Genomic DNA, 12,989 nt, shown 5'->3' on the forward strand with positions numbered 1-12,989 from the left:
TAGAAATTTCAATGATTTTTTTACACTTCAAATTACCTAATAAATCCTAAACTGCTCCAGTATTCTGTGTTTTTTTTATTAAAAGTATTTTTTTTACAAATATCAGAAAGAAAAGAAAATCAAGACAGACTACAACAGGTTGCAAATGATCGATCCACAATTACAATATTAACTGTTACTCTTAGTATTCAAGTGTATAAACACACACACACACCCACACATACACAAATATGATAATACCAATATTTTCATGTACATGAACATATACAGACCCCAAACTGAAGTAAAACACATGAAACATAATTTTGATTCAGCTAAGAAAATTGCTGCTTACATGCATCAATGAGCCTAGAGCACCACTGGTGCTGGTTCAGTGGTTGTTTTTCTTGAACCACCACAGTTGCATACCAGAAAAACACACCTCAAGACCAGCTATGACTGTTATTAAAGCTCTGCAGTACTCTATCATGACTATTATTACATGTTATTATTGACAATATTATGACACACAGTCATTAATGCAGATTTCCCCATATGCATTCTGGAAATCAACCAGTGACTAAATAGCTGTGTATAATGTTCACACAAATGTCAACACCTTGCCTTTTACTTCCTCATTTACATGAAGCTAGTATTTGTTAGTAAAACATTAACTCAATTTCGAAACCATAAAACAAACAAATATATTACATTAGCATCAGCAGAATTTATTATGTTCCTGCATCATTGTACATTATTTCAGTCATCTTCGGTAACCTGATCTATCATGGTCTGGGTCGATCTGTAGACCATCCTATGAACACTGGGCACAAGGAGGGGATATACCCTGAATAGGACACCATGCACATACATTTTCACACTCATTCAACCCTAAGGGTAATTTAGCATAACCGGTCAATATACTAGCTTTTATTTTGGGTGATAAGAGAAAAATGGAGTAAACTCATACGGACACCGAAAGAATATCTGAAACACTGCACAGAGATCAACCAAACTCTGGGGCTGTGAGGTGCTACCAGCTACATCATACTTCATGACAGAAATCAGCATTCGAACATTGGATCTGCAGACAGAATTATTTACTGTACATTTTACAAATGAGTCACCTTTGAAAAACAAATATCCAGATTAAAAATGGCATTTAAATGTGATGAAATGCAGAATGCAAAACATTCATTTTGAAACTAGAAAATAAATCATTGACACCACTATTGACAAATTCTGTCTCTCATACACACCTTTTATGCAGAGACAATGCTTAATAGTTTACACACATAAATAAGCAAGCAAACTGTTAAAAAAAAAGAAAAAAAGAAGGGAACACTTAATCAACACATTTGTGATTATTTGAACATAATCTCCTTTAGGATGGCACATCCAAGATTGCCATCGCAAGAAGGTTTGGAGTGTCTCCCAGCACAGTTTCATAAGCATGGAGAAGATAGGCCAGAGATAAGCCATTATATAAGAGAGCTATTCAGGGCCATGAACGGGCAACAACCGGCAGCATTGCCGGAGCCCTACAATATGGCCTCCAGCAGACTACTGGGGTGTGTGTTTTGGACCAAACTGTCAGAAGCAGAATATGTGGGTGGCCTGAGGGCTCAGCCTCCTTAATTGGGACTGTTGCTTACAGCCCAGCAACGTACAGCTCAATTGACATTTGCCAAACAACACCAGAACAGTACTCTTCATCAACACTGAGCACATGTGACAGATAATGAAATTGTCTTATTCTGTCTGCCAGATTATCCAGCATGGTTAGTGGGCCAGTGATGGTTTGGGGGAAAAAAAACTTTAAGGGTCACACAGATGGACACATGATCACTAACAGCACTCTTATTGCTGTCAAGTATCGAGAATAAATCCTCAGAGCCATTTTTAGACTTAATGCTGGTGCAGTGGGCATTGGGTTCCTCCTGATGCATAAAAATACCCAACCTCAGCATGTAGACAGCTTCTAAATGACAAAGGCATTGATGTTGTTGCCTGGCCCTCATGCTCCCTAGGCCTTATTTGAGTTGTGCCTCAAAGAAGTTTGTCTCGAAGCATTCAAAGCAACCAAGTAGCACCACAGACTGTCCAGGAACTCACTAATACCCTGATCCTGGTCTGGGTAGAGATCCCATTAGACACCATCTGCTAATTCATCAGGAGCATCAGAAATTGTTAAAAGAGCATACAGGCACACTACTGACTTACCAATTGCCTCAGTTGAATCAGCTTGTTATTTACATTTTTGACTTTTTGGTGTGATTTTGAATCTAGCCCTTTTTTCTTTAATGATTTTGGTCTTACCATTGACTATTGTCACACCTTTCAGTTCTCAACGAATTACACAGTGTATGTAGGTAAGAAACTTTTACTTGACTATTTCATTCACTGAGATCAAATATGTGATTAACGTGTTCCCTTCATTTTTATTTTTGAGTGCTGTATTAAGAAAAATGTTCTGATGTAATTAAGACAGAGGCCTCTCTAAAACAAAATAAATAGACAAATTAAGTGTATACAAACTTAGTGTGTGACGGTATGAAGAGGAAATACATTAAAGACAATGCAGGGTCATACACTTCAGTCAAAAGCATTGCTGAAGCTTACCCATGTTCTCCATTTATTATTATTATTATTATTATTATTATTATGATGAGTCATTGATATTACAGACACAAGCTTGTATTGCTGATTGTTTGATTCATATTTTGAAAAGACCACAATCACTTGGAGGCAGAGGCGATTTTCTCTTGCTGCTTTCTCATGATCTCCTGCAGCTCTGAGTCTCCTTGGCTTTTCTGAGAGACAGATAGACGTATTGTATTATTTGGCATGACTTTATAACCAGATTGATTGCCAGGTGAAGCTGGCATTATATTTATGAAAATATTCAAGGACAGTTTAGTCAGTTAAAAAATACATTCTCGAATGATTGAACGAACGAAATAATGTAATTGGTTATACAATAACTGTCCAATAGATGGCAATAAATAGTAACATTAAGAAAGCAGTCAGTTGAAAACTTGAAGTTTATACTGTAAACTGAGATCATACACATGCATGGCATATCAAGTGGTTGCTTTGGGTAAGAACTGGCTGCTTGTTTGTCACTACATAATGGGTGAATGTTAACTGACCTCTAGCTGGGATTTTTGCACAGTGATCTGGCTGTAGACACGTGAGCCTTCATATCCGCATACTGCCTTCAGTTCTTCCTTATTCAGAGAAAACAACTGAGCACCACTCAGAATTCCCAAACAATCCACCGTCCTGGGAAAAATAAAAAGTGTTAAACACATACACATACTTGCACACTTAAATACAGATTTATCCAAACAGATGCTTGCTAACAGAGTTTCAAAGGACAAGTAGAAAGAAAATGGACTTACGCCTTGGAAAAATACTTGGTGTGGAGCCAGGCAGTGACTTCAGCAGGGGTCGAATCCAACTTGAGAGAAACGGCAGGACCAGAGTGACGCTCCACTTTGAAGTTGCGTGTTGCCGGTTGGTTCTTGCTCGAGGTGATCTTTTTCAGCAGCTCATCGTTTACTTCGTCCATCTGTTGAATGCGGACTATGAGAGAAAAAGAGTGAGACATGTAAAAGTCTGGCTGCAGAAGCCAGACATCATAGATATGACACCAAATATACATTGCATACGTTTAGGTAGAATAAAAACCTTTTTTTCTCTCAAATTAATGTTCATTCAATCACCCTACTATTTGTTTTGCAGCACATTTCACACCTACGTGAATAAATCCACCTCTTAATACCGTTATTACGACTGCATACATCATCATACAAAAATGCAGTATAACAGAACGCTGCCTCACAGACAGGTATCTCATAGATGAATGCCATCACTAAAGCAAGAAACCCACAGTTCAAAAAGTCTCATTTCACTGCAGCCACAGCTGCATCACCCGCATACATCATCTCTAGCAGAAGCATCAATATTAACCTCAAAAAAAGACAAAACAATGTCCACTGTAAGATTTTAGTACATTTTTTTGTGAAATTTTTTCCTGTGTTTTTCAAATTTAGGCAAATGGTGTGTTTTGTGCAAATTCTACACAAACGCAAATGCAAAAGTATAAATGGTTCTTGAAAAAACATTTGCTTTGAACTTGTGCTCAAGATGTCCAGCTTTTCATAAAAAGTCCATCTTTGAATGACCTTGTAAGTATAATCTATAAATCAATTTCTTCTTTTTTGTCAGTGATTGTGAAATAAAAAAAAGCATATTTTAGCTTGTGCAATTTGCTATAGATGTGGTTTGCAAGCTTTGACTAGCGTGCTCTCTGATCATTTAATCAAAGGACTTGAAAATGCTGACACTATTGTATGCCTGCTAGATGGCTCCAGGCTCCAGGTGCCATCTATGTTGATGCTGATGCCTCGAGGCAAATTTTATTCACCCTGACAACAAATGATGGCTGAAATACTATTGGATAGAAACTCTTAAGAGAACACAGAGAAAAAGCTATGAAATTAAAATAATTTACTATTTAGAATAATTTAATGCATATTCATGGAAAAATATATATAAAAACGTTAGTCAGTGATTCCGTTTGGACCAAAAGAAAAGGCCTTAATGGCTCTGATTGACTGTCACTCTTGCAAACATAACCCCTTGCTTCTGCGACTTAACCCTAGACTGGGTTTTACCAGTGAATTATTAAATACTAGTAGGAATAAGTTTTATAAGTAAGGTTTCTTAGGTTAACTCACAATCTTTATCCCGTGGTGATCTTGGCATTTCAAAACTGTTTCCTCTCCCCAGAGAATTAGAAGGAGATGTACCTAAAAATGACTTCACAGACATTCAGAGGACATGAGATTTGAAGAACACAGTAAACATACATATACACTATATTGCCAAAAGTACTGGGTCACCTGGTCATGGTATGGAATGTAAATTTTGAGCATTGCATTACAGAGTTAGTCTCAATTTGCTCTTATAATTCCCTCTACTCTTCTGGGAAGCTGGAGTGGAGTTTTGTAGTGTGCTTATGGATATTTGTGTTCATCAGCCACAAGGGTATTACAAAAGACAGGTACTGATGTAGGTGAGGCAGAGGTGGGAAGTAACGGAATACAAATACTTAGTTACTGTACTTAAGTCGATTTTTTCGGTATCAGTACTTTACTCCAATATTTATTTTTCAGACAACTTTTTACTTTTACTCATTACATTTTACACAAATATCTGTACTTTCTACTTCTTACATTTTACACAAATATCTGTACTTTCTACTTTTTACATTTTCAAAACAGACTCGTTACTTTAGTTTTAATCCATTGATTTCGTGAAATTTTTTTATTTATTTTCACTGCGTGCCAATTTCAGCCGAACAACCGATTTCCTTAATTCTGGAGTTTTGTATATATATATATATATATATATATATATATATATATATATATATATATATATATATATATATACACACACACATATATACATATACATATGTGTAATATTTGGCTGTCAAAATGTAAAAAATTTTGAAAGGCACGAAATTTTATTAACGCGCGATCAATTCAGTGCGCAGTTATGTTTCACCATTTTTATAAAAAATGTAAATACATAAAAAAATAACTATATAAAAAGAGGCAAAATTTAAACCTTTGGCAAAAAATACATTTATCCACGACGTCCTTTCTTTACTTAGATGTAAAATAAATAAATAAACTCCAGATAAAAATATTTTTAATCAGTAAACTTTTGTTTTATTTATGCGCCAAGTCTCAAATCAAACACCAAAATCCGCCATGATTCACACCATTAACACTCTAGGTGGCGTTTTGTGGGTTTTTCCCTCATAATGGCGACAGAAACTTAAATTACTGTCTTTACTGATCGTACAGATAAAAACAATACATCATTCAAATCTGTAAAATATCTATAATTTTATATATATAAGTTTCCTGACTTGACTTGAAGAGGTGCAGTCTCTCCGGTATCACCTCATTAACTGTCCGTGTGGAAACATAGCAAAGGCTCTTAATGATGTCCACACGTCTCTGCACTGATATAGCCTTTATATTTAATCACTGTACATATGCTTATATACATATCACATGCTGTAAATATGATACATGTTTAACACCTCCAAGCTGCCAGTTTTGGGCACCTGAGCAAGCCCTTAACTCACTACTGCTCATTTAGTAAATGAGATCATTAAGAGTCGCCGATAAACACTTCCAACAGGAAGTGGCTATATCTCACTATCTTTGTCTCTCTATTTTCTCTATCTAATTGTCTCTGTGTCTCTTTTAGTAAACGTCTCTGTCTCACTGTATATGTCTCTCTCTTGCTGTCTCTCTATTTGTTTCTCACTCTTTCTAAAGCTGTGTCTGTGTTTCTTTGTCTTTGTCTCTGTCTTTCCTGCTTATTTACATGTCTAACAAAGTTTTGAGTTTTGAAGTAATGGCATTAGCGATCTATAATGAAAGACTTTCCTGGTTTGATTCTTACCTCTAGTTTCATATTGAACATTATAAGAAGTTTTTAAAAACAGAACAATGAAATATCATTAAAATTGGTTGCTGGTAAATCATGGTATATCAGTGGTGCAGGTGTTGGAGATGTGGTTCTTGTACCTGAGTCACTTCTCATAGACTTTGAGTTACTGAGAGAATGAACAGGAAGGAGAAGTTTTGACCCTCTAAAATCATGATCTAAGAGAAAACACTGGTCTCCTAACTATAGAAAAGCCAAGAGTCCAATAAGCAAAGGCTTGTTTGCCTCTCCTGTGTTGGTGTAATGGTCAGTGAAGTGGTCGCTGCTATCTGACTCACCCGGTTCGATTCCTACCGCTTAGCTTTTCTTTAAATTGTTTAAAAAGTTTTTAAAAAGAACCAAAAAAGGTCCTAAAAATCAGGTTCTTGCAGGAGATCCTGTGGCTCAATTGGAAGAGCTTTGCCTCTGGGTTGAGAGGTTGCCGGTTCAAATCCCGGCCAGGGCTCAAAGTTAAGCGTGCGGAAGGTTCCGGTGGCCGTAGTAAGGAAGGTGTCAGAAATGGCTGCGTGGAAGGTTGGATTCGGAGGGTGTATCCTAAAGCAGGGGGGCAATATCCGGGCATCTGCCCCGGTGTCTGAGAAGCTGAAATCAGGGGGTTATGAAGCAAAAATGTTTGAAAAAGTATCGACTTAGTTTTGCATATATAGGGAAAAATTCTGCCAAAAACCTATCAACCTCACTTTTTCTGAGGCTGTGAAGCAGCAGGTCTTCACACTCAACCACTCCATTGCTCCATTGCTCACCACACACCTTACCCAGTGTGGGGACAAGCCAGATTCGAACCAGCAACCTCTGAGCTCAGCGGCAAGGCTTTTATCACAAAGCCATCAAGTCCCACAATGCAGCTTCTTTTTTTTGGGGGTTTATCCTTCGTTTCATGCTTCAAAGCAAGAAATTCAGACCAGACAAAGACACAGAAAGCAGGATTCGAACCCTAAACCCCACCAACAGCGAAATACCAGTCTTAACACACTGAACCATCGGGAAGGCCCGGCTGTGACGATTGTTTAGAGCAGGTCTATCTTTTCTTTCAAACCATCAACACAAGAATATAATGCTTAAGACAGACGTATGAAGCAAACCCACATCGTGACAAGGGGGGACAAAGCAGGATTCGAACCCTAATTTACACCATTAGCGAGGCACCAGCATTAACCTACTGAACCATCAGGAAGGACAAGCTGGAGGCTTGTTTAAAGCAGGTCTATCTTTCTTTTTAACCCATCAAAACAAGAATATGAAGATGTAGGTATCAGGAATTTAACCTACCTCATGACTAGCAGACAGAAAGCCAGGTTTGAACCCTGACCACCAACATTAGGAAAGGACCAGCCTTAACCCACTAAGCCATCAGAAAAAAACTGGATGAGAAGCTTGATTAGAGCAGGTCTATTATTCTTTTCAAACCATCAACACAAGAATTTAACGGTAAAGAAAGATGTAGGAAGCGAATACAGATATAAGTAGCACAAATTGAACCCACATTGTAAATAACAGGAAGAAAGCAGGATTCGAACCATGATCCCCACCACCAGCGAGATACCAACCTTAACCCATTGAACCATTGGTGAGGACAGGTAGGAAGCTTGTTTAGAGCAGGTCTATCTTTCTTTTCAACCCATTAAAAACAAAAATATATCGCTAAAGAAAGTTGTAGGAAGTGAATCCTGACTGGAGCCAGAAAGCAGGATTTGAACCCTAAACCCCACCAAAAGCAAGCGACTTGATTTAACCCACTGAACCATTAGGGAAGAGAGGCTGGGAAGTTTGTTTAGAGCAGGTCTATCTACTTTTATACCATCAACACATGAATATAAAGCTAAAGAAAGATTAAGGAAGCAGGAACATAACCTATATCGCAACTAGCAGGTAGAAAGCAGGATTCAAACCCTGATCCTCACCATCAAGTCAAGTCAAGTCAAGAGGCTTTTATTGTCATTTCTACTATACACAGTGGTACACAGTACACAGTAGAAACGAGACAACGTTCCTTTGGAACCCTGGTGCTACACTAAACAACAACAAGCTACATAAAGTGCATCGAGTGCAACCTAGTGCAAACAGTGCGGACAAAAAACAGTACAGACAGACAGTGCAGACAGAAAACACAAGACAAGACAAGACACAAAACCTGAGATAGCACCAACTAGTAAACCTACTGTATACTCTGAATATACAGTACTGTATGAGGAGAACTGTAAAAACTATACCCGGGACTGAATATAAACAGACACCATGTAGTGCAAAAAACAGCAGCAGTCAAGAGGTGCAAAAAACAGCATGTAAACAGTATAGTATAATAACAGTATAGTGTAATAAGAAACAGTGAAGGTGCAAAAAACAGCATGTAAACAGTGTAGTACAGTAGAGTATAAATAATAATAAATAAATGATGGTGGAATGGGCTGAGATGAGTAATGAGTGTTAAGTCTAGGACTTCAGTGAGGCACCAGCCTTAACCCACTGAACCATGGAAGAGATCAGACTGGGAAGCATGTTTAGATGAGGCACAAGCCTTAACCCACTGAGCGACCGCTGCTAAAAAGCATGTGTGCTTTTTTGGAGGGTTCATACTTTGAAACCTTATCACCAGCGTGGACTATATTAAGGACCATGTTCAGGCACAAGCCTTAACCCACTGAGCTACCACAGAAGTGCTTTTTTTTTTTTTGGTATAGTTATCTTTTTATTAAAGACCAGGAAATTGAGAAATTAATCCAACACAGAAAGGACAGAATTGAAATGTTTTCAGAGTGGACAAGGTCCAGAAGTTTTATTTACCAACACAGCAACCAGGAATCAAACTCTCAAACTCATCCTCGCGGGGACCCTGACATTAACCCACTAGTCAGTCTGTCTGTCTGTCTGTCTGTCTGTCTATCTATCTATCTATCTATCTATCTATCTATCTATCTATCTATCTATCTATCTATCTATCTATCTATCTATCTATCTATCTATCTATCTATCTATCTATCTATCTAAATGATGTGAGGTCCAGTTAACAGCTAAAACAGGTGGAAGTAATAACTACTTTTTACTTAAGTACATGTCAGAGCCAAAACTTCTTTACTTTCACTTGAGTAAAAATAATAATTAGTACTTCAACTTTTACCTGAGTATTTTAAAACATGAGGATCTGTACTTCTACTTAAGTAAAGGATGTGTGTACTTTTGTCACCTCTGAGGTGAGGAGGCCTGGGGTGCAGTCAGCGTTCCAGTAGGGATGAGATCAGAGCTCTATAGCAGGCCACTAAAGATCTTTCTATCCAAAATAAGTGGTTTACTTTCCATGTAAACCATATCTTGACGGAGCTCACTTTGTGCACAGGGGCATTGCCATGCTGGAACAGGTTTGGGCAAAATTTTATTACAGAGAATCTAAAGACGTCCTATACAACTGTGTGCCTCCAGCTTTGTGGAAACAGTTTGGAAAAGAACCACATATAGCAGGAAAGGTCAGGTGACCCGATACTTTTTTCAATTTAGTGTAAATTGATGTAAGAGTTGAGAATGTGTTACCTGGCTGAAGATTGGGTCCATACTGTGAAGATCCTCTGTCGTAATGACAGCTAGGGTGTTGGAGGGCACTAAGCCCACTTGTCCACTCCTGTTCCTCAACTTCCACCACTGATTATCACTCTCAATAACCTTAACAAAAAATGTGAAATTAGCATTTCAGGCACTGCTAATGATGATCATTCTTCATTATTTTGCATTCTTACCTCTAAAACCTCATCCTGAAGAACAGACAGCTCATTGACATTGTGAGCCACAAAGCTGTAGAGGACCTTCACGTATTTCCGAGAAGTTGCTGTGAAGGAACTACAGAGCATGGATTGTTTAAATGCAACTTTTACAGTCAACCATGATATGAGAAATGAGCAATTTGCCTTGTATTTAGTTGATTTAGTTTAAGAGATGTCTGCTACTCCAAACACCTAAACAATTAAACAAGCAACAAATTAGTGTTGCAACAAATCAGTGATTATCTTTACTTGTTTAATTAGGGTAGAAAGTATATATAATGGGTAAAAAAGCCTAATATATACAGTTGTGTTCAAAATTATTCAACCCCCAATGCTGTAAATGGTTTTAGGGAATTTGGTGTACATTTGTAATTGTATTCAGAATGAAATCCTACAAGGACTTCTTAAAGAACCATATGCAACTAAAATGACATCAATTAGTTTTGTAATACAGTAGTAAATGTTTCTTTTGTGAATTCTTCATTGACATAATTATTCAACCCCTTAAAGACTACCACTCTGAAGAACAGAGGTTCAATGAAGTGTTTTCAATCAGGTATTGAAAACACCTGTGAATATCAGGGAGCAGCAATAAAGCCTAATAAGCACAAATTAGGCAGCTTTAAAATTACTGTGATACTCAGCTCCTTCTAGACATTTACTGGTGTGGTTACAAACATGGTGAGGTCAAGAGAATGGTCCAGGAAGACAAGAGAACAGGTGATTACTCTTCACAGGAAGGGCAATGGCTATAAGAAGATTGCAAAGATGTTAAACATACCAAGAGACACCATAGGAAGCATCATTCGCAAATTCAAGGCAAAGGGCACTGTTGAAACGCTACCTGGTCGTGGCAGAAAGAAGATGCTGACTTCGACTGCTGTGCGCTACCTGAAGCGTAGAGTGGAGAAAAGTCCCGTGTGACTGCTGAGGAACTGAGAAAAGATTTGTCAGATGTGGGTACTGAAGTTTCTGCTCAGACAATACGGCGCACCCTGCGTAATGAAGGCCTCCATGCCAGAACTCCCAGGCGCACCCCTTGCTGTCCCCAAAGAATAAGAAGAGTCGACTGCAGTATGCCAAAAGTCATGTGGACAAACCACAGAAGTTTTGGGATAGTGTTCTGTGGACTGATGAAACAAAATTAGAACTGTTTGGGCCCATGGATCAACGCTATGTTTGGAGGAGGAAGAACAAGGCCTATGAAGAAAAGAACACCTTGCCTACTGTGAAGCATGGCGGGGGGTCAATCATGCTTTGGGGCTGTTTTGCTTCTGCAGGTACTGGGAAGCTTCAGCGTGTGCAAGGTACCATGAATTCTCTTCAGTACCAGGAGATATTGGATGACAATGTGATGCAGTCCGTCACAAACCTGAGGCTTGGAAGGCGTTGGACCTTTCAACAGGACAATGATCCCAAGCATACCTCCAAGTCCACTAGAGCATGGTTGCAGATTAAAGGCTGGAACATTTTGAAGTGGCCATCGCAGTCACCAGACTTAAATCCGATTGAGAACCTCTGGTGGGACTTAAAGAAAGCAGTTGCAGTGCGCAAGCCTAAGAATGTGACTGAACTGGAGGCTTTTGCCCATGATGAATGGGCGAAGATACCCGTAGATCGCTGCAAGACACTTGTGTCAAGCTATGCTTCACGTTTAAAAGCTGTTATAACTGTAAAAGGATGTTGTACTAAGTACTAAGATTGAATGTCACTTGGGGGTTGAATAAAACTGATAATGATGTGAGCTCAGAAAAGACATTTGTGGTCATTTATAATGAAATAACCACAAATGTCTTTTCTGAGTTATTTGTTTGTTTTGCTTTCCTGACTGCATTTACATCAAGCTAAACAAACAAATAACTAAAATAAAATGAATAAAACAGCTTTAATGCTGAGATAAGATTACTGTCTCTGTGAGTTTCACATGTTCTTGCCATGTCCACAATTTAGTTTAGCCATACACATTACTGGCATATCTAGGTGAAAGGAAACCAGACGACAAATAGAAAACCCTCCATTTTTGAGTGTAACGTGAAACTCCGCACACAATAGTAACCGGAGTTCAGAATTTGACAGGGCAAGGCAGCATTATGAAATATGCATGCTTAAAATGTGTTTAAAAACCCGTAACTCACCCATTTGATGACAGTGAGGACTGTGAGCCAAAAAACTAAAAGGAAATAGAGGAGGAAACAAAAACAAAATTATAAAATGACCCATAAAACGCTGTTTTATCATAGGCTATTCCAAGAACCAGGTAGTAGTAGTGTTGTCATCAACAAAGTGATCTTAACATAGATAAAATTATAAAGTGACACTTTGTAATCCCAATTTTTATTTCGGACCTCTTCCTGCGACATGGAGGACATATTGGAGCACTCAGTTTCCCATGGTGACGTTCGAAACAATTCCACTGGAGGCTCCCAGCCATTACGGAAATGTGGGATGTAGAGAGGAGCACACTGGTCCCTGGACCAATCAGCTCTGTCAGAGAGATAACAAAAAAGGGGTGAATGTTTCATAACTCATTGCGCAGAAATATATTACAGTATGCTAAAAAATATAGAACGTACAAATAGGTCTTCTCAAGTGGGACTTGTTTCGTTACAAACAATCCCAATAGAACTTTCCATTCATATCCAGTACTAAGCAAAATAAAACCTCATGTATTTTGCATTATTGATTAAATATGAAATTTTAGACTATATAATTAACACACTA

At 38.2% G+C, this 12,989-nt stretch overlaps 1 protein-coding gene across 4 annotated transcripts in view; it reads right to left on the minus strand.

Annotated features, from left to right (window-relative positions):
• Nucleotides 1-57: 57 nt before the first annotated feature.
• The window catches only part of eps8l2 (EPS8 like 2), a 35,581-nt gene continuing 22,649 nt past the window's right edge, over nucleotides 58-12,989 (minus strand). For all 4 annotated transcript variants that reach the window (XM_046858894.1, XM_046858895.1, XM_046858893.1 and 1 more), the window contains 8 exons: nucleotides 12,614-12,752; nucleotides 12,404-12,438; nucleotides 10,245-10,344; nucleotides 10,042-10,170; nucleotides 4,725-4,806; nucleotides 3,384-3,567; nucleotides 3,132-3,264; nucleotides 58-2,792 (listed from right to left, as the gene is read on the minus strand). In XM_046858894.1, coding sequence (XP_046714850.1) covers nucleotides 2,718-2,792; nucleotides 3,132-3,264; nucleotides 3,384-3,567; nucleotides 4,725-4,806; nucleotides 10,042-10,170; nucleotides 10,245-10,344; nucleotides 12,404-12,438; nucleotides 12,614-12,752 — 877 coding nt within the window. In that variant the 3' untranslated portion in view covers nucleotides 58-2,717. The remainder of the gene's footprint in view (nucleotides 2,793-3,131; nucleotides 3,265-3,383; nucleotides 3,568-4,724; nucleotides 4,807-10,041; nucleotides 10,171-10,244; nucleotides 10,345-12,403; nucleotides 12,439-12,613; nucleotides 12,753-12,989) is intronic.

The sequence above is a fragment of the Silurus meridionalis genome, chromosome 10 (assembly GCF_014805685.1).
Source record: "Silurus meridionalis isolate SWU-2019-XX chromosome 10, ASM1480568v1, whole genome shotgun sequence".
Classification (NCBI taxonomy): domain Eukaryota; kingdom Metazoa; phylum Chordata; class Actinopteri; order Siluriformes; family Siluridae; genus Silurus; species Silurus meridionalis.